The 22728-nt window shown below is 39.1% G+C and overlaps 1 protein-coding gene across 8 annotated transcripts in view; it reads right to left on the reverse strand.

The window, feature by feature from the left end:
- LOC135486203 (focal adhesion kinase 1-like) overlaps positions 1-22728 on the reverse strand; it is an 88506-nt gene that overhangs the window by 26965 nt on the left and 38813 nt on the right. For 5 of the 8 annotated variants that reach the window (XM_064768853.1, XM_064768855.1, XM_064768854.1 and 2 more), the window contains 9 exons: positions 18211-18298; positions 17153-17350; positions 14915-15055; positions 14237-14311; positions 13538-13754; positions 12981-13010; positions 6474-6566; positions 5696-5752; positions 2589-2651 (listed from right to left, as the gene is read on the reverse strand). In XM_064768853.1, the coding sequence (XP_064624923.1) occupies positions 2589-2651; positions 5696-5752; positions 6474-6566; positions 12981-13010; positions 13538-13754; positions 14237-14311; positions 14915-15055; positions 17153-17350; positions 18211-18298 (962 nt within the window). The remainder of the gene's footprint in view (positions 1-2588; positions 2652-5695; positions 5753-6473; positions 6567-12980; positions 13011-13537; positions 13755-14236; positions 14312-14914; positions 15056-17152; positions 17351-18210; positions 18299-22728) is intronic. The other 3 variants (XM_064768856.1, XM_064768852.1, XM_064768851.1) reach the window with 2 other exon arrangements.

Genomic DNA, 22728 nt, shown 5'->3' on the forward strand with positions numbered 1-22728 from the left:
TTCTTTTGGCTTCAATCTATTTTGAGATGATTCCTAGGGGCAAACGGAATGAAAGAACACTGCTAGGAGTTCTAATAAGATCCATCTGTGATTATTCCTGAACTGATAAGCTTTCACAGTTGCTTGAGTGGCATTTTCAGAGGGTTTTTACCAACTGGTTAAAGTTCTTTTGTTTCACCTTTTGTGTAGTGTCTTTTCACATTACAGAAGGTGACAAAGACACTACACAGAAGGAGAACCAAAAAACTTTAACCAGTTTACTCATCAGCATATGATTCGGCCATTATTTGCAGCAAAATCATGGCTGTAAACCTGAAAGTTGAAAGGGACGGCGGGCAAGTATGTAACAACAAACCATCAACAGTTTCATGACTAACTGAGATTGAATGTTGCTGCTTCTCCTTAACTGGCCCACAGAATATAAGATGTATCTTTGACCCAAGCGGGCTGGATGTAAACAATACTTTGTTCCAGGACGATGAAATATTACAGGATTATCATGAACTTGAACCTTATTTTAGTCATAATGGCAGATAATTTGTATTTTGAGCAGGGTTCACTTGGAATGCTGAACTTTTACTTTTTTACTTTATAAACTTGAAATGAAAAAAAATGGAGATGCAAAACCAGAAAAAAGTTCCACTAAGAGCCAAACACATGCATATGGCAGCAAACACCAAGTTTTAGAAGTAAAAGCATAAAGAAAATAAACAAAACATCGAAAATTTTACTCATTTGGTAAAATTGCAGAGCTATAGTCAGCTCCAGAAGTAAATGTCCACATTCTTTTGGGTGCTGGGTGAAAACTGCTGGGCCGACTTCTTCAAAGGTGGTTTTTTATAAATCAAATTTTGGGATGAAAAGGACTTCTACAGTTTACATGTGGTAACAATGGGTACAAAATAAATTTGTTAGTTTGCATATAGTGCGCCGTAGTGCACTGATTTTGACATTTTCCACTCTGTACTGCTTATTTCTGGATGAACTTTGATGAAATCTTCAGCTCATTCTTTTTCAAGTATCTCTGCAAATGTGCAAAGTTTCAGTTGAAAATAACGATCCGAAAATTCTGCCCGTGTCCGGACCCTCCAAAATCTTCAGTGTGTTAATGAAGGGAACATTTTTGACTTGCAAATCTGTAACCTGGAAATTATATTGGGTCTCAAAATTAGCTTGAGAAAAAAACAAACTTTGGAGAAATCGACTAGGCAGTTTTTTTCCACAGTGGCCCAAAAGGACATGAACATTTACTTCTCAAGCAAACTATGGCTATCAAAACACTCAATGAAATGAAGGAGATAACACAATATCAAATTATCATCACGTTTTTCTTCTCTTTATGACCACAAACTAGAGAACTATCCTCTCAACCAACCTTACTATTGAACCATTGCGAGTGATTAGAAAAATCAAACCCATCTGCTGGTTGGTCCTTTACATGTATGCCCAGCACCAAAGCAACACACATCGGGACAAAGACTTTGTCTATGACAGCGAAGAGACGATAGCCTGAGTTTTTTGGGTGCACAGCTATTACTGACCACAACTGCAGGCATGCAATATAGCCAAACATATGCCAAGAATACAGAATTGGCCTTTCACAAAAAGGGGTACCTGTCCCAGTGCCCCATTATAAAAAATGCCGGAGACGATTTTGGTAAATCCTTACACAGCTATTTTGCCTTATCAATATCCTGCTAAAATATGAGTATCTACAATGTAGGCTAAATCTTGACTGTTTTTGGCCTATCCCAGCGTCACGAAAAAACCATAGGTTATTTTGGCAAATCCTGACAAAATTTTTTTACTTACCATCCTGCTAATATAGGTGAAACCAAAGACCCCAAGTGAATACCACAAAGATCTTAAAGTTATATGTGGAAGATTTTTTTAACACAAAGTCCACCTTCCACTGGGCATGCACGCCGATGTAAGAATAAGTCAGGATGGGAGAGCACGACTGTTCATGAGGCCTTCTAGGGTGGCCTTAAAGACAGTGACAGGGATCAACAGCGAAGGTAAATGCCTGCCTTGATCCTTCAAGTTTCTTGCAATTGTTTGCTGAAAGTCACTTGGCATGCACTATGAGCTAGATATCCACACGACAACACAAAACTGGTATTTGGAAGTAACGTTAGTACGGGCATGAATTTACCATGCATATGTTGGCTCATGCGGTCATCATCAGGGGAGCCTAGTTCTGAGCAATTGTCTGTAAGTAGCAGAAATAGCATCTTGAATTAGTCGCATCTCAAAAACCTCGGAAGGTTGTTCCGATAGTACCAATGCTGACACCGATGAAACTTCCCAGCTCTTTATCAATAATAACCTCAACTTCATTTTCCGACTAACTTTTTAGTAGGGCTGAACTATTCCGTGATTTGAAGCCCACCAACTTTGATTAAGACCTAATGTTATGACATTTGGATCAAGAAGTCACTGTCAAAATTTCAAAAGTAAAAAATTAAGAGGTGTGCTGCAGTTAATACATAAATTCAGATCTTAACTTCGTTCAACATCAGAGCAATGATAAAAAGATGCGACCAAATTCAAGACGCATCGACGCGTGCATTATGACCAACGGTTACCTCTGCTGCGCTCAAGTAAATGACGCAGGCCCATGATTGACATGATGTCGCGGATTCTCTCACCTGCATGATGGGGCGAAGGACAAAACATTACATACTGGCAGAGCAGAAGACGGGACATTATGCAGGTGTAGTGACATGTCGTGCCAATAGAGGGAGCTGATGGACAACCCCCCCTGGTGGGATAAATGCAGTCAACAGTAATACACTGAAATCAAGCCACAAAGGTAGAAATGACCATAAATGATTTGTTCTGATCACCAAATACTGAACATCTGCAACCGTGCAACCTAGACATATCCAAATATCTTGCCATCGGAGCCTCATCCAGTCGGCTATCTGGATTCCATTACACTGGACTGACAGTCTGCTCCAAAATGATGAGAAATTTTCATATTGCTCTCATTTTGCACTTTCTCTTGAATTTTCATTTTAATGTATCGTTATGTTGTGTCCCGTCGTATCAATCCAATCAAAACATCTCTCCAATTACAAACGCTCCCGAAAATGATGACTTTTGCAGCGTACGTTCCCCATGCAAAATGTTAATGCCAGACGTAGTGCGACCATTGTTCCACTCCAACGAATCCAGAACCGAGCAGCAGGGATCATCAGCAGAACTAAATAGCATGACCACATCACATCTGTCCTCAAAAGTCTCCACTAGCTCCCTGTTAAACTGAGAATACAGTTAAATATACTCTTGCTGTGCTTCAAGGTGGTTCATGGTATGGTACCAGCCTACCTGAATCTCAAGTGTGTGGACAGGCCGCATGCCACCAGATCGTCATCTGACACCACATTGGTGTGCACACGATCAAGAACCAAGTTTAGTGACTGCTGCTTTTCCTCATGCGGTCCCCGCTTGTGGAATACCCTGCCGGAGCACATCAGAGAGGCTGAATCCATCATGCATCATGGCCTTCAAGCACCTTTTAAGATCCTGGCTATTCGGTACTGCATTTTGGGGAGATAGCGCTTTGAGATGTTTGAGCTGATTTTATCTGCCAATCTGGATTCTGCGCTCTATATAAGACATTATTATATTGTATGATTGCATTGTCACTTGATCTCTTGATGACGTTCTTCAACAGACTGTCTTGAGCTATGCTACGTTATTAATCTTGTCATTTCAGCGATGGCGCCAAAACCACTGTGCAAATTGTGTGCGGTAAAATTTCTTACGCCATCACCTCTGGCCATTTCTGGAGTGATTGTGGTTGGAAAGAATTTTTGAATGGATTGAGACATTGGGACAGGATGTAAAGATTCCTTTGAGGCAGGTTTAATGAAAATCCAAAAGAAATTGCAAAATTGAGAGCGATATGCAACAGCTCTCAACATTTTCAAGCAAGATCTTGTCTCAAAAGCCTGGGTCAACCTGTATGAGATTTTGAAAAGATTAGCCCTGCGTACTCCAATGGGCGTTGGCAGCTGTTTATTTCTGAAGCGACAACCCATCAGAAAGCCAGTCTGGCCAATCACATGATTGCCCAGATCATGATTGGCCAATCTCATGATAGTGGTGACCAGACTAGAACAGTAGGAAAAGTTGTTGCTGGCCTGACACTTTTGTAGACTGCCGAGTTCTGATAGATTGGTTTTTAAGCACATCATATTATGTCAACAGATCTGCACAATTAGTTCTCTGAGCTGTATGTGTACAGTAATTTGGATGTATATCTACAGCTCACTCAATAAAGAAGTGGTAATTTTCATTCTAGTGCAGCACAGCAATAACTTTCGGTTTCTGATATTGAATGTTCTGAAATAGTCAGCTGATATCTGAAAGGTGTAGTTTAAAACCTGTTGGGCCATGGTCTTAAAGGGGTACGCCGTTTATAATTACTTGAGGTCCATTTACATGGAAATCCACCAATACACAATGGACCCGGTTGTTCAAAAGCACAAAAGTCACGTTATCCCTAACGATTACGTTAAGTTTCCTCAAGGACGTTATCTCTTTCAGTTAAACCCACTGAAATGTTCACGTTAAGCCTTAACATCTCCGTTAAAGCTAACGTGGTTTTGAACAACTCAGCCATAGTGTAGTTATTGTGAATACAAATTTGTTGAGAATTGGTATTTATAGTATTTGTAAATCTGTCTACACAAAGGCAATGTTGAACATTATATTCAGTTTGTATTAACACAATTGAAATTATTCAAATTCAATTACAAATTCAAAATTTTTAAGGAACGGCGTAGGCCTTTAAGAGTGCCACAAACAAACCATTGCAATCGCTGCTGCATGCGATTTAAATCACATGCAACGATAATCGCTTATTTGTTGTGGTCGTTGCAGGTGCTTGCAACAAAAGTTGTTGATCACAGCAACCTGCGATTGATATCAGACCCAGCGATTACCAGTTTTACCTGTAGACCAGAGATCGTCATGTCCCACATAGCAGCAATTATGATTGCAGGTTGTGGAGATTTGTGCGGCACTTTAGTCAAAAGGCTCATCAGAGCCGGGGCTAATCCTGGAGTTTGTGTTCTGGGAGGATGGCAGGTTTACCTACAGTCGGAACTGGACCCTATTTCTACTCACTTTATTTGTAGAGAAGAGCAGTGTAAGTTTTGGTGTCTTACTCGACGAGATGGGGATAAAAAAAGTGGCAATCTTCTCCAAATTTAAACAAAGACTTCTGGCCTTCTTTGAGCCGAGAAAAACCATTTACATATAGTTTCGATAGAAGCGATATGCCAAATCATCATGCAAAAAAATTGATGAGCATACCATGAAAAAAAGCCAAAATATGAAAAACCCAAAGATGCAGACATGAAATTAAGGACAAGTTACACTTAAAAGTAACTGATTGAACCAATAACAGTAGTTCGGCTTCGGATGCGGGTGACGGGCATAGTCATATCACATGTTCCAACCAGTGTGCAGGTGATGTGCATTGTACGTCATGGCCTCCATATTTTAATGTCATCAGCATTTGCAGGCAGCCTCTCTAAACAAGGCATACCTACGCACTCAGGAAACAATAGTTTGATTTGTATACTATAGATGGAGAGACTTTTGAATCAATTTGCCAGTTCTGAGAGTCACCCGAGTGCATTGAGCCAAACAGACAATTTATATAAACTATTATCCTTACCAGCTGGCGTGGAATAGTCGCCCTCTTCTTCAACAATTTCTGCATAGTCTGAGAATTCTGAAATTGCAAAGTCAGATTCATAACAAGAACCACACTAAGCCCTGAATATTTCTTGCTTGATGAGATGCTGTACCGAAGTACAAGAACAATGGAAAGATAGTCTGACAAGTTCTGAAGACGTCAGCGTTAACCCCACAACCTTGTCCCCTGTTGTGGTGGCATGATCAACACATGCGTAACGGATTTGAGGACTTGGACAAATGTTAAATGTTCGTTGTCAATTACAACTGGTCTTATTAGGTGGAGGCACACAGCGCTGATATCTGACCAGATGACGGTGAACCCTCTTGTCAAGGTGAGGCCTCGCCGATTCATCTTTGTGATGGGATAGTGTAACTTTAACATAAGACTGAAGAAAGAAGTAACAAAGGTGTCGCAGCCTTGATGGGGGTACACAAGGTACCTACTGACAGTTGCATAAATACTAACAGTAATAGGTTAAATGGGATTTCGCACACCAACGATTCAGGCTACTTTTTACATTTTCTCAGGCGGTGAAAATGAATTGTCTCATTGCCTATTTTTCAAGTCTGGTGCAGATCAGTTAACTAGATTAGGCTTGCTGAACATGGGGACAATAGGGTCTGCAATAGGGTTCCATTCAGTAACTTGCGTATGACTTGATGATGCTTTGATACCTACTGAGATGAGGGAAGGGCATTGTACTTGTCGTAGGAAACACCCTTTAAATGAAGAATCTGATACAATAGTCACTTACTTTCTGTTGGACTTGACGAGCCACTTGCTCTACGACTAGAACTACTGGATGAGCGCTGGACACTCTGGCGAGGGGTTCTTGGAAGACTCTCTCCTGCAATGAACAAACATTCAACATGATTAAAGTCACATGATGTATTAGACAGAGACGAGGTTGACTCTGGAACTGCTTATGTTGCCGGGATTTAGTTTGTGTTTTTGTATTTGACAATTCATGATCCAATCGTGTCATGACTACAGAAATATGTCTGATAAACATTTAGAGTCAACATTCAGGTGTAAATTCACAGACAAAAATCACCAGCCCTTCAAGCTTTTGCTTCAATATTTTTTATTAGTTCCAAATCAAATTAACTTTTGCCTAACAGTTACATGTAGTGGGTAAATCACTCTATTGAAATAAGTACATGGTTTCAAAGGGAAAATTCAGGCTGATGGGGGTGTATCTTTGTGCAGATGGTACTGTTCTGGACAAATTAAAAAATGTTTAGTTTGAACAAAAATGCAGAAAAGAACTCAAGTTTGCCATGCTTTACACCCACTGAAATGGATGCTTTAGCCAAACAACATCATGATGAAGGGAGGGCATTGAGGCAAAACTTTACTTTTCTACCTGCGAACTAAAAATTTTTAAACTTTTTCAGAAATTAAAAAAAAAATTAGATGTTGACATTAGAATTGTTTTGAGTTTGGTGCAAAGGGAGCAACTTTTTGTGTTTTCACCTTGGATGATGCTGCTGTTTAGCTTAAGTATCCACTTCGATAAGTGTCAAACATGGAACTTTTTGTGTTTTCACCTTTGATGATGCTGCTGTTTAGCTTAAGTATCCACTTCGATAAGTGTCAAACATGGAACTGTTTGTGTTTTCACCTTTGATGATGCTGCTGTTTAGCTTAAGTATCCACTTCGATAAGTGTCAAACATGGAACTTTTTGTGTTTTCACCTTTGATGATGCTGCTGTTTAGCTTAAGTATCCACTTCGATAAGTGTCAAACATGGAACTGTTTGTGTTTTCACCTTTGATGATGCTGCTGTTTAGCTTAAGTATCCACTTTGATAAGTTTCAAACATGGAACTTTTTGTGTTTTCACCTTGGATGATGCTGCTGTTTAGCTTAAGTATCCACTTTGATAAGTTTCAAACATGGAACTTTTTGTGTTTTCACCTTGGATGATGCTGCTGTTTAGCTAAAGTATCCACTTTGATAAGTTTCAAACATGGAACTTTTTGTGTTTTCACCTTTGATGATGCTGCTGTTTAGCTTAACCCTTTCACTGCCGGTAGCTTCTAATTTTTAGCTACCTCACCTGCCGGTAGGTTTCTTTGTTTTAACATGATTTTGAGTATGGATATTTCTCCACCCTGTAGAGAGAAAGCCTCTGGAGATAGAGCAAAACAATGTATATAGAAGTTGTTCAGTGTTGCCTACTCTTCGAAATGGGACCATAATTTGCGCTAATTTGCATACCGCCATCTTGAATTTATAATGAGGACGACAATTTTTTTGAAAAAACTATGTATATCCTGTGTGTCACTATACACACTCTCATTATCGCTAATTTGTTCATCATTTACATCAAAGTCAGGATCTAAATCATCATCATCGACGAACTCCTCACCAGAGTCCGAATCGTTCACTATATCTTGCTCATCAAGGACCTCAGACACCGTCAGTTTCTTGTCATTTTGGCTTCAAATTACTCGATAAACTTCCATACATCGAAATATAAAACCATCCGCCATGTTTTGCTGAACCATCTATACTACCGCGCCATCTATCAAACTTTACGCTAACCACGCTCAATAACGAAATTTCAATGGTTTTATAATGTATGGATAATTGTCACAGAAGTGCGCCTCCGGCAGTAAAGGGAATAATATTGATTGTCGCAGAAGTGCGCCTCCGGCAGTGAAAGGGTTAAGTATCCACTTCGATAAGTGTCAAACATGGAACTTTTTGTGTTTTCACCTTTGATGATGCTGCTGTTTAGCTTAAGTATCCACTTCGATAAGTGTCAAACATGGAACACAAGATTTGTCAATTTAGACTAAAATAATACCATGTGCAATTTTCTGAATGATATGTTTTGTACAGTACAAATCACAATTGACATCCATCCTGCTTCGCGTCAGTGACACGCAACGTACGCGCCAGTTGCGCGTCAATGACGCACTTATCTCTTCATGTTTCGCTTAAATTACGCAGGACCTACGTGCTGGGTATTAGCGCATCAATGACGCGCCAATGACACAAATTTAGTGATGATAATTGTGATTTTGACTGTACCTTACATAGACAAAGATTCCTATGCAGCCCAAATTTAGTATATGTATCACTATATTGACAACCCCATAGAATTTAAATATGAATTTTACAAGCATGGATCATGCACAATCAAATCAACTAAATCTTATCATGATACTCTTCCTGCAAGGTCATGAATAGGGGAGGCCTGCGGCTACATAATAGGTATGAGCACTTTAGGAACACCTGAACAGCTGAGCCTCAATAGATTAAAACCCTGTATGGTTTACGACAAAAGAAAACTAAACGCCGGCACAGGAAACATAAAACAAATACAACCGAAGCTAAAGGGCAGATAGCTGGCCAGTGATGTGGCATCTCAAGCGCATTGGATACAAGATATTTTTGCTGGCCCTGATTATCTAAGTAGGAGCCTCATCAATGTCTAACATCAATGTCAACGTTGAAACGAGCCAAATGAAACAAGGCAAACTAAACGAACCAAATAAACATTCTGAACATGAAATTGAAGATCAGGTTTAGATGTAATATGATTGCAAGCATTAGGTTGATATTTGCATGAAATGAAAAAGCACTTTTATTCTCTCAGGCCCACTTAATTTGGATTGTATAAGTTTTAAAGCCCAAATAAACGAGTAAATGAAATGTTCCATTGTGCACCGTGGAAAGCTTAAAATGAACCAAATCGAATGGGACTATGTGAATGATATAATATTTTTTGCCAGAAACATACTTGACAGAATCATGCAATGAATATAACATGTAAACTTGATCTTTCAGTTCAGGTTTAAAACGTTCATTAATTGGATCGTTTAGTTTGGCTTGCTTCATTTGGATCGTTTCAACATTTACATACTACAATGTCTAATATATCAGCCAGATCAGCAATAGCGTATCTCATACAGGCTTCTACTGTTTCGACGATGCGGTAGATTACGGTTGAATATCAGCTTTTTCTTGTGCTGCTCCAGAAAGGCAGAAATCCCAATCTTCAAGAAAAACCCTAAAACCTTCATCTTTGGTCACTACATGTATTAGACTATATTGTATACCAAAAGGGTTTAAGCTTAGTACAGTAAGTTAGAATATGTCGGCTGTAGTTGAACAGATATCATGAAAAATCGGTATGAATCTGGCTCCTCCTTCATTTATTAGTGCTACTATCTACTGTGTCCATTGAATAGGCACACTCGATTCCCTTGGGGTAGTCACTGGAATTGTCATTCTAGCTGCTCTACCTCTAGTTGCCGAGGCATCTCACGCTAGCCAAACCAAAAGTTTGAGCCTAATTATGGTTCTTGCACTGCCTCAGTCTGACGTACGCAGAGACCGATAGAAAACACAGTTTGAGAATACCATAAACCTAGAAATATTTTTGGCCGTCTAATTTACGGCGTCATGAAATTACACATTTTGCGTACATTTTACTAAGTTTTTAAAGTGCATTTTGATAATAACCTCTCCCAAGCTGATCATAGACTTCAAACCCCAAATTAAACTTCATAGCATTCTGACGACCCTGTAACTCAATTAGATTTTCATTTTTGTGGCCTTATAATTTTGCAATTTTCTGTATATGCAAGAAACATGAATATAAAATGCACACAAACAAGTCCAAATTTTAAATTGCACTATATTACCCAGCCTATCATTTTGTTCTCTGTAAGTTGATGTGAACATATAAAGGCAGGATATGAACAGGTCTAGTAAAACCCAACCGGAAGTTCAATATAATGTGGAACTTTAAATCATTTGTCCACAATTTCCTGCAATGCAGCTCCCTTAAAGTGTCAGCAGACAGGATTTAAAATCAGTCAGTGTACAGATTACTTCTGATACACTGGTGAGATAAATCAAAACTGACCAAATTTCTGAGCAGAAATATCGCCACATGAAGTATATCAGGAACCAAAAACGTATTTCGGCCATGTTGTTGAAAATGACGTTATACCATGTTAAATCTCAAGAGAGACGACATGGAGTCTCCGATGGTCGGGCACCTGTGAAAATGACACCTAGTCGCAACGGTATTCGTTATGAGGTATTATATACAATTTTGTGACATCGTATGATGTAAATGTAAATGTAATTTTTTTGGCGGAAATGGCCAGCCAAACATAAATGGGTCCATAGTGGCCATATGCGAACTGATATCTGCTCAGAAGTTTCTGGGTCATTTCAAATGCTCACCGTGGTTACAGTGCATCTATAATCGACTTTACTCTTTTAATCTTTGGATTTATAATAATGAATCTTTTCATCAGATCACGTTGATTTTCTCTTTATGATGAAGTCATTGGAGCAACTACTCTTGCTACGGAACTTAATTCGATTTTTGCAGTGGTGTATACATCAAAGCCAATATCACCACAGAAAAAAAATTAAACAGTGTAAAGTTTTCAATAAAAGCGAGGTTAAGATTTTGATCCGAGAATGAGGTGGTTTTTTCTCTCTGGTTGACGTCATCAAGTCAAACTGATTGTTTTGTATTATTGTTTTTAGGCATACCAGGCATTATAAACACACTGTTTCATTTCATTTCTGACAACAGGCAATACGGTTCATCTATCGTCAAAATACCACCTCGTTTTCGTTCTCAGATCTAAAATCTTATCCTCTCTAATAATCTAACACCGAGTGCAGTATCGGGTGAAAGCAGATGTTCAGGAGGCCTGAATAAAGCAATGGATTTTACAACATCAACAGTGTGAAGGTGACGAGCAGTTTGTGATGAGCAGTTTGTGAAAATATTGACTGATCAAAACGACCGGTGGAGGGAAATCACAGAGAATGATGTCAGTTGGTTTCCTTTCATTAGAACAGCAATGTATGACACTGCTGATTAGAACTACCCTGCTTAGGCCCACCCAGGAGAATCACTTCCCAACTTGCCAAGGTTCAGGCAGACCTCCCAACTAAGGCCTACCGAGCAAGCCCGCCATGAACTATCCTGCAAAAGCAGGGTTTTTTCACCAAAAAGGAGGAAAACTGCTTTCCGGAGTGTTCCAATGAAATTTAAAGTTGTGTTCACCCGGTTATGAGGTTCTTCAATGCATAACAGAGAAATGCAACACGAGGTTTGAAAAAAATCACACAGTTTGCAAGAACAAACTTTATGCAGGCACTACAGAGTAGCCCGGTGGTTTATTCACCTTAAGATTTAATGCATATAACTGACCTCATTGTCAGAGGGACACAATTGAAGATATTTTTGTTTAATAATCAACTTTTGACTATTTCCTTTTTTTATTGTGATGCACTTATTTCCTAGGCCTTTCTGGGTTTCCCCGTCAGGTCCGTTGGGAGGCTGGCCTGAATAGACTTGTTTCTCAGCAGGTTGGGAAGGTGAGTCTCCAGTAAGGGACCAGTTCTAACCAAAATATTGTGGATGAATGTTGATGTAGATAATCCCCATATGTTCACTGATAACAGCTCCTTGCTATGCAGCTTTTATTTGCATGGAGAGATTGTATACATGAGCGGTATGTCATGATTTATGATCTTTCTTCGGGTATTTTTTTTCAGAAACTGCTCAGGTATTGCAAAGCTAACAGATAAAATAAGAAAACTACACAAGTCTGTTTTTGAGTGAAAATGTCACACTAATGGTTGTGTTTGCCCGAAAACCCACAAGACCGCAAGCCAAGTGGGTGTTCTGAGGGGCCAAGACAACCACGATCAAGATATTTTTACTCAAAACCAGACCAGTGTTGTTTTCTATTTATCACATGCCATTATTTATGAGTACATTGAGACCTTTCAAACTCGAATCCTCACAAATTTCGTTAAAAAATCTCGAGACAAAATTGCAGCTTGCATCGTGATATCGAGAAGAATGACGCAATGCGCTACACCGATGGATCAATGACATCAATTGTGTTTGCCAAATAAATGACTGCCACGTAACTGATAGGTCTTTTTATCATGGATTTCCTGCGAAGGCTTCCATGTCATATAACTGTGTGCAGAAATATATCACACGGCTGGATTGCATGTTTGATAACACATAAAAACAATTGAATGAAATTGTTTTTCCGAGTCTGAAATTGGTCGTTATCTTGTTCAACTGAAAGAATATAAAATAATCTCAGGTCGGTATGATTTTCTGCCACAATTTGTAACACATGTGATTTTGAGATGGGTATTTGCTTAACTTCGATGGCGTGTCTTGGCATGTGATAAATAAACAGAAAGCTAACAGCTGAAGACAAATGTCTGCTTGTATCACCAGAATACAAACCTTCTAAGGAGAAGTGCCTGGTCCGTGTAGCTTGGGTGGGAACAAAACAGGCTCGCATCAATACAATGTTAGATGTTAATGGAAAACTTTCATCCAATCTGGGTTTAAAATTTCTTTGGTCACAACCATCACAAACTCAAGACTAACCACAGAGTAAAGGAAAGAAGTTGCGACTATCATTTGGCCAGACAGAAGAAAAGATATTTTGCATTTTTCCCTGATACCCAGGTCAATCAACAGCAAGGAAGTGCCCCGTTTGCCCCAATGGGACAGTGGGTTTTCCTTTTAAAATTTACAGCTAATTTCAAAGACAATTTAAGAATTTTAGCGTCTCTCAGTAAGTTTCAATAGCTGATTTCAAACATAGTTTCAGAGTTTAGTATATTTCAGTTTTAATTTTTTTTTAATGAATTTTTACAACTGAACTTCATGGTCACATGCTCTGGCTAAGCTGACCTAAATCTGCCCCTTCGGTATTCTACTTAAGCAGGGAAAGCACCAACATGCTTCTCATTCAGCCAAAGCATCAAACAAACAAAAACCCAAACCTCACACACCTTTCCGTTTCCAAAATGACATCTTTAATGGATCCCCAAGCCGACAGTACCCATCAATGAGGTTAGCAATGTCTTCAGCCACAGCCAGCGTGGGACACGTTATGGTGAGGGGTTCAGCTGCTCCAGCTATCTTCAGCTGCAAGATGCCCTTCAGATCACTCTCACTAGCAGACGTCTGGATCGCTTGGACTTGGCTGAAATCAGCCATGTGGGTCGGCTGGAAACATCAAAACATAAACAGACATCATACAAACCAACAGGCTTACAGCTTTATATAATAGGCATGGGTCAAGCTCGCCTGTCAAAGTTATTTAAAAGCAAAAAAGAGTAACAGTGTTAAAATACGATTACGTTATTTGCTTTATAAGCACTACTAAATTTGTTAAACTATTTGATGTCAGTATTTTGGTGACAAAAATCAAGTATCTACCAACCAAGAGGTGTAACGGCAACAAAGGGAGGCAAAAGCCCCCTATTGTCAGAATTTGGTACCTAGAGCTAGATAAGGTGCTGAAGTGTTGCTTCCAAATTCTTAGACGTTGTCAATTTTTGGTTGTACGCCATTGTTAATCAAACACAACATCATCAGACAGCAAATCCAAGATATGATTCCAGCATTTCATAAATGGCAAAAGCGTTACCTCTCATAAATGGCAAAAACGTTACATAGCCTCTCCAATGGAAATTATCAAAACTCACCGATGTTGCTTTTTCTGTAAGGTAGCTTATTCCAACACTTGGACCTATCACAAGATCCACTGATATCCAGCCAGACTGAAAAAGTCAAAAAGGATGATTTTAAGGAGAAATTTAGATTGAACCTTAATTTCCCTTACTGTAAACACAAAAAATCTATTGATCTAAAAATCAAAATTAACATCATCAACAAAATATCAAAGACTTATTTAGGCCTATGTATTCTTGAGATGTATCATCAGAAAGTACTGATCAAGAGGACTCAAATGATTGGCATGTCAATAGGTTTTGACAGATATTCACGAACCTTTTAGAATCAATTTCCCTCCCAAACATTAATGATGATCAATTATCTTTTCAAAGATAAGAGGAGCTACCACGGGATTAGACATCAACTCTACCACTAGGAAATTAAAAACAGACAGTTTCGTTCACTTTGGTCACTCCTATCCTGTGGTTGGCGAGCACTGCACACGCACATTCTACGCGCAGATGGCAGCAACCTATTGACAGCATCTCCAGGTCAAATCCTGGGGGTATTTTGCTAATTTTTTTGTTAATTCGTAGGGTTTTTGGAGAATTTCCAAAGATTTTTTGTTTAGACACTCAAAAAAAATTCTGCATGGAAAGAGTTTCACACAACTTATTTCATAATCACATTGACATACTCTCACAACTCACCCCCAAAGCACACTTAAATTTTTCCTGGTTAAATTTGTGGACAGTCAATAACGTTTCAAAGAACTTGAGAACACATTCGTCATCCTTGAGTGGAGAACATTGCTTGAACTGTTGCTGGATCTGCTTCCTGAGAGCTTTCGGCTGAAAAATAGACAAGATTTCATGTAAAGCCTTCACTCGCAGATGTGATAGAGCTCAGAGAAAGAACCCTAAAAGATCTTCACGTGAACCTGTTTTCCGTAGACCTGCCCTAACTTGCAAAAATATGCCTCTAAATACTTATTTAAGGCCCGATTACGAAAATCCTTATTTCTACAAAGAGATGAGGCATTTACATGTAGACCGTTCCATTTCTAGTTTCAAATTGAACCCTTTTCGAGAGGAGAAAAAATGGAAAAGCTCCCAAAAATCAGAAATGTTATATCCTTCTTTATTGGAGTATACCATTTGCATCAAAATGCTAAAAACAGTTTTTGTGTGATGTCCAGAAACTTCTGAATGTAAAAACATCTCAACTCTCCAGTTACCTCCTTCTTTTACATTGCAATCACCTGATATTGTTTCAGGAATTGATACGGAACTGGAGGTATTGATTGTCTCACCAAAATCGAGAGGGTGGAGGCTAAAATGTAAACCAAAATTTCAGATCCAGCCGAGTGGTTATGGTGAGACAATCAATACCGACTGAGGTATCCATTTCTATTCTAAAATATCTCAAATCAAACAAGGAATAATGTGGTTTTTAAAACGCTACATTTTGCACCAACCCAAGCGGTTACGGTTGCCCAACAATAACGGCTGAATTCAAAACAAGGCTTCGTTTGCGAATAGTGCATTTACACTGTAAAGTGCGGTTCGTTCTAAATCCAGGTATTTTAGAATTATATCAGCTAAAAATGTCCTAGCTGGCAATCAGCTCTCAACTCCATTTTTTTACTTCTGGTAACCAGACACAAGCGTCATTCCAAAGTTACCCTGAGGTATACTTGTAGAAGCCAGGGTCAACAAGAAGTGCGCAGGGGTAAATACTTAGTATTGATATAACCATACCAGGGAGTCATTGATTCTAATTATCTGCACTATCCTGTTAATCTAGATTATCCCAGAGATCACTGGTAAGGGTTGAAAGTTCAGAGGTCAATATGGTTGCAGCAGGACAGTTGGTGATCGTTGGTTATATCACGCCGGTTTTCGACAATATACATGTAGGACTCATTTATGGCCGCAAAATTTCTCTGTGTATTTTACATACAGAATTTCTTTTGTAGATTTAAAATCTTTCTTCTTGAATCATAGTCATGAAACTGTCAAATATCAATGAATGGTAAATGAACTACACAACCTTATGTCTCCACAGATGAATTATTTTGTAATAGAGTTTCAGGAGGAGGTGCAGATATTTGTAAAGCCATAGATAAGCAATAATAAAAGTCAGAATCTTCATACGTCTTCATACGTCATCATAAGATTCTGACATTTAATATTGCTCATCTATGGCTTTATATTGTAAACCATTTCGTAAATTTGAGCATAGTAGTTCTCTAGTATTAGCATCAAAGTTGACTGTCTAGCGAACGAGAAGAAGAAGAAGCATCTATGGGCACAAAAAAAAAGTTGAGGGACATCAGTAACTGACGATCACCACCTGTAACAGCAGGGTTTCCGCCAGGATTAAATTTGAGGGGGAGCAAAAAAAAAAATTTTTCTAAAATTTTTTTTTCTTAAAAAGGGTATATGTGACTCACTCTACCAAAACTAAGCGCTTGTCGCATCTGAACTCGACAGGTTGATACGGACTTGTTGTTCATTTCCCTATTGTAGACCTTTTGTGAAATCTATTACAAACTGATTTGGTCACATTTCACAAAAGGTCTACAATAGGGAAATGAACAACAAGTCCGTATCAACCTGTCAAGTTCAGATGCGACAAGCGCCTAGTTTTGGTAGAGCGGGTCACATATGAGACGTTTTTTGGCCCTAAAACCGCTACAATTGGCTCCCAAATGCTCTTATTTTATAAAACAAATCATGAAAATTACTCACATTGACAGTATAAACAAACTTTAGTGCTCAAAATTAGGGGGGGGGGATATCCCCCTTGAAATATTTTAGGGGGGATGAATCCCCCCATCCCCCCTCTGGCGGAAACCCTGAACAGGGTCCTTGAGTTCCAACGTGTTAACCAAGTGTTACAGAGGTAAATCATCTGGGTTCATTTGGAGATGCTGCACCACTCACTTTTGTGTTTTCTATGACTGACAAGGGAAGAAATCGCTTGAGGCCAACATCCCTCTCTAAGTATTCCATGTTGGACTTCCTCTCCAGTGCCGATTGTTGCAAGTCTTTGAAGAAACGGCGAATTTCTAAGCACCCTAATCGCACTGCTATATCGTGGTCAACTGTATCTGCTATCTTGGCAATGTAATCTGTCCATAACTGTAATCAGAAAATGGAAATTGAGTCTGAGAATGGCTCTTCAAGATGATTGAAATTTTATGATTTTGAGTGAACAGCAAATAATTTTAAAAGAGCTCTTTCGGTAGTGTTGATCAAATATTGGCACTGGAAATAGAAGGAATAAGGGTATGCTTTGAAGTCTGTTTTTGTAACAGAATTCTGATGTCTGGCAGTATCAGGACTGGTGAAAAAGGCCCTACACTATCAAATGACGCAAGCCTGAAAGATTTTCATAGAGGAGATGTTTCCAATGTGATCCCATTCAGACTAACAGCTAGACCTCCAGTGAAAACTGATGATGTACATTGTGCTGTACTGAAATAAAGGTTTTTTTTATAGTTTTATGCCTATTTTTTTTTAATTGGACATTGACATGTTCACTAAAAGCTCATACCTGTGACAAGGTAATTAAAATATAAGCATGAAACTATCAAAACTTTATTTCAGTACAGTACAATGTAGCCTACATCATCAATTTGTTCTTCCTGCACTACCTGGAATGTTTGAATTACATACTGCTATAACTTTAAGATGAGTAGTTTGATTTTTATGCGGTTTTTACACTTGTGTTTCTTATATTATGCCCTATAATTTACACCCCAAGTTAAAATTTTAATAAAAGCGTTTCTGGGCACCTGTGACTGATATAACTGAAAACCCTAATAGAAATATACTGAGAATTCAACAAGGCTAGTTAAATTTATAAATTTAATCTAAGTTATTTTAAAATAGTATTCTGCTACAACTGGTCCCCAATTAAAGGAAACCAATTGATGGCAATGCCCTGAACAACCAATTAACCTGTGGCAGTTGGTAAAATAAAGAATTAAAGCACCCACCTGATCAAAAAAATAAAAGAATGTGACTTTGTCTTTGGCGAGCATATCTTTAAAACTACGGGGTAAGTATCGTATCCGTAATTCATACCTGAAACGAGATAAACAATTGATAAAAGGATACGTGAGGCGGCAGGATAACATGATAAACCCAATGAACTGAGGCAAGGTTTTAAAACAAGATAAACACCATGCATACAAGTTTGACTTTCTCACGTACTATGCTGGTGGTTTTCATGTCCTGAACTGCTTTTCTATTGCGATTCACCAAATTCAAGGCCGGTAACAAGGTATTTCCAGACAATGATCATTCGGTTTTTTTGCGAAAAACATCGGTGTTTTATTCAATAATCTGACCACTCTGACCTTAAATAGTAGGTCAAGGTCAAAACTCATTGCATGAGACACACTCTTCTCTGATGTATCCAATGTAAAAATTTGATGCAGTTGTTGAAAAACTGTATCGCATCTTAAACATGTTCAAAGATCTGTGACGTCGAAAAATTGTGAAGGTAAAAACAAGCATGCAATACAATGTATTTTTGACAGTTACACGACCACACATACTTGTAGAACTGCATCTGAATTATAAGAGCATTGTGCACATAGTGGACCTGACTGATCATCTCTGAGCAGCTCAGGACAGACTCAGCAAGTTTATACGACTTATAAAATGTTTTTTCACAGAACACTATTTAGATTCGACTGAGATATTGTTTTATGCTCAGCTTCAACATAATTCATCATACTGGCAATGAATAAGTTTCTAATGGATCTACATGTAGCCTGTCACATGGTGGCCATCATACAGCCCTCATTAATTTATAATGGTCATTAACCATGGATAATTGTTAGCATGATAAATTTCATTATATTTCTCACAATTTATGTCCGTGATACAAACTGGGAGAAAAGCCTCCTGGTAGTGTCCTGTGATTCTAAATGGGTCCAGTGAACTGTGACTACATCTTTGTGGTTCTGGAATACAGGAAAGAGTAAGTGATCCTCTGTTTTGGCCACCATCTTATTGTGACTTATCACGCCATACACCCACTTTTCTGAATGCTAACAATTGCAACTGCTACAAAATGTTTTTTAAATGTCATGAAAAAAGACCTTGTATCAGAAAGCAAGCTGCGGGTAGATCCTCCTTGTTAAAGAGTAAGTAGATGAGAGCCACACTGCTTTTCATGACAGTAGTTATAGCGAGAATTTAAAACGAGCCAGACACTTTTGAGCGGATATCAGGTCATATATGACATCTATGGACCCATTTACGTTTTGCTGGCCATTCCCGCCCAAAAATCCGCACTGGTCGATGGAGGCCGCCATTTACATCGTATGACGTCACAAAATTGTATGTTAAGTCATTTCGACCTCCATTGCTCTGAGATCCATAAATTTCGCCAGTACCTGACCCGTCGGCGGCACGAGGACGACCTTGGATTTTTCATGGTATGACGTCATTTTCAAAAACATGGCCGACGTCTGTTATTGGCGCCAAAGATATTTGCCCCTTGAACGGCCGATTATAAATCCCCCGATATAGGTCATGTGGCAATATTTTGGCACAGAAATTGGTCAGTTCTGATATACCGAGTTAATGTTTCACAGGTAAACCATATTTCAAACGATTTTAAAGGCTTTCTTCTTACTCTTTAAGATTTGTCGAACCAGAACCAGAGACTGCCGACACTGGTGGAAGATGAACTTTTAACCTACTAGTAGATGATGAGCTTTATACTGTGATGTATCATGGATTCTCTAAGCCCATAGGGAATGAGAGACTGTCAAAGCTAATTCCTTCAAAACACCATACAAACATGAGAGAGTGTAATACAAATGACAGTAACTCAAGTTTAGTATTGATTGATGATAGTGCTCACTGGATACTCGTCCCAGACATATACTGGCAATTTTCACAGGTTTCAAGGTTTTAATGTTCCCTCCAAAAAGTTTGTTTACATTCAACCTGTTCACATGTAAATGCCATAGCTTACCCTGGGACATCACACCTAGCTCCATACTGAAGTAAATCACTTGCTGAACAGGTTATTCGGGATTTAAACCCTCATCCCCCAAGTCTGGTGTTGAGCAGTCTCACCAGTAACCACTGCTCATCTCAGAAGATGATCATGCCTTCGAAGAGATTAAAACCCACATCTTCTCAGTCATGAGTTCGGCACTCAAACCACTACACCACCGCGAGAACAGTGGTAGAATCATTTTAAAACTGAAACACCCACATGATAAAGCACAAACGTCTGTTTTTTCTTTCCTATCCAAAGTCAAAATATCCATATTCAACTTGTCAACAGCTGGTTGTGGCAACAGTCCAAGAAAAACATGAAGAGATCCATACCACAGTCAATATCAAGTGACACTGCAAGTTGGAAGATTAGCTCACGGAAGCATCACAAGCCACTGCCATCACATGCCACTGCCATCACATGCACCCTGTACCATCAATCATGTACTGACGCACAAATCAAATCCACAAGTGGCTAATTTCTTTTAGCCCCTGAGAACGGGTCTCAATGACTGCAATCTGTACAGATCGCGCCAAACCAATTCTCGCTAAATTGTATGAAACGGCCAGGGGCCATTGTGCTCACCGTATACATCTTTTATTAGGCAGGATCATGCTTAGTTTAGAGGTGAATATGGTGAACACAATCAGGCATGAAGACTTTTTTTAGATGTGTATTGATGTCAAGTAATAAGACAGGGCAGTATATATAAGTTTATGATCCAACCAATAATTGTCTATTGACCCCCTGGTGGCCAAATCAAGAATCAGATCAGGCCAAAATTCGGTGTCAGAGATTATCTGATGTAGGGGGTTACATGTACCAACTTTCAAGTTCATAGCTTTAGCAGTTAAGAAACGTGCCATAGTTACACTTGAACGGTCAATTTACGCCATTTGACCTCTGTGACCTAGATGAAATGGCCAGGGCCATTGTGCTCACCTCATGTGGAGGAAAGATGGACAAAGAGCATGGTCTTGTGTCATGTAGTGTTAGGTTTGATGTAGGTCCAAGCAATTACAATTTCCCCAAAATGGCCAATTTACAGTACATTCGACCTCTGTGACCTTGAAAAGTAGGTCAAATCAAAGAAGACCCGGGTGACACATTGAATGGTTGTTAGAATTAGATGTACCTATGATATAAAATTGGTGCCAATCGGGCAAGTCATTACTAGGAATAATGGCATTTTGAAGAATTTAGGATTTGGCCCCCTCCCTGGAGGCCAAACGGCAAATCAGATCGCACCAAACTTCGGTACCTGAGATCACCTGACCAAGGGGTACATGTGTACTTAATTTGTGATCAATAGTCATTGCAGTTAAGAAACGTGCCATAGTTACGGCCTGACGGCGAATTTACGCCATTTGACCTCTGTGACCTTGACAAGAAGGTCAAATTAAAAACCTGTGTGACATATACTGTATGGTGGTTAGATGTACCCATGATATCAAATTGGTGGCAATCGGGCAAGAAGTTAAGGAATAATCACATTTTTAAGGTTTTTGGATTTTGCCCCCTGGTGGTCAAGTGGTGAATCATATTGGACCAAACTTTGGTCCCTGAGATCACCTGACTAAGGGGTAAATGTGTACCAAATTTGGTATCAATAGTCATTGCAGTTTAGAAACGTGCCATCGTTACATCCTAACGGCTAATTTACACCATTTGACCTCTGTGACCTTGAAAAGGAGGTCAAATCAAAAACCCCGAGGATATATGATGCACCTTTGCTAGAAGTACCTACCATATTTTTTTCAAAATTTCCCGACTACTATTAAGGGAGATATTGCATATTTTCACTTTTAACGTTTGTCCCCCTGGTGGCCAAACCATGAAACGAATCGGACCGAAACTTGGTCTCCCAGGTGTCATTACATAAGGGTACATGTGTACCAAGTTTCAACTCAATTGCTCTAACAGTTACGAAACGTGCCCTGCTAACGGACGACGGACGACGACGACGACGACGACGACGACGACGACGACGACGGACGCCACGGTATGGGATAAGCTCACCTCTGCTAAGAGGTGACCTAAAAAGGAGGTCAAATCCAAAAATCATAGGAAATGTGATGTATCCTTGCTAGGAGTCCCTGCCATAAAATTTTATCGAAAACAATTCACTCAAATAGGCAAGATATTGCACTTCTTCCTTTTTCCGTTATGGCCCCCTGGTGGCCGAATAAAGAATCAGATCAGGCCAAAATTCGACATCAGACGTTATCTGATGTAGGGGGTTATATGCACCAAGTTTCAAGTTCATAGCTTTACTGGTTAAGAAGCGTGCCATAGTTTACACTCTAAGAGCCAATTTACGCCATATGACTTCTGTGACCTTGAAAAGTAGGTCAAATTGAAAACCCATATAATATGTGATGTTTTCTTCCAAACAGTACCTACCATAAGAATTTTATCGAAAACAAGTCACTTATAAGCGAGATATCACACTTTTTAGATTTCCACTTTTGGCCCCCTGGTGGCAAAGTTA

This window comes from Lineus longissimus, chromosome 4 (genome assembly GCF_910592395.1).
Source record: "Lineus longissimus chromosome 4, tnLinLong1.2, whole genome shotgun sequence".
In the NCBI taxonomy this organism is placed as follows: Eukaryota; Metazoa; Nemertea; class Pilidiophora; order Heteronemertea; family Lineidae; genus Lineus; species Lineus longissimus.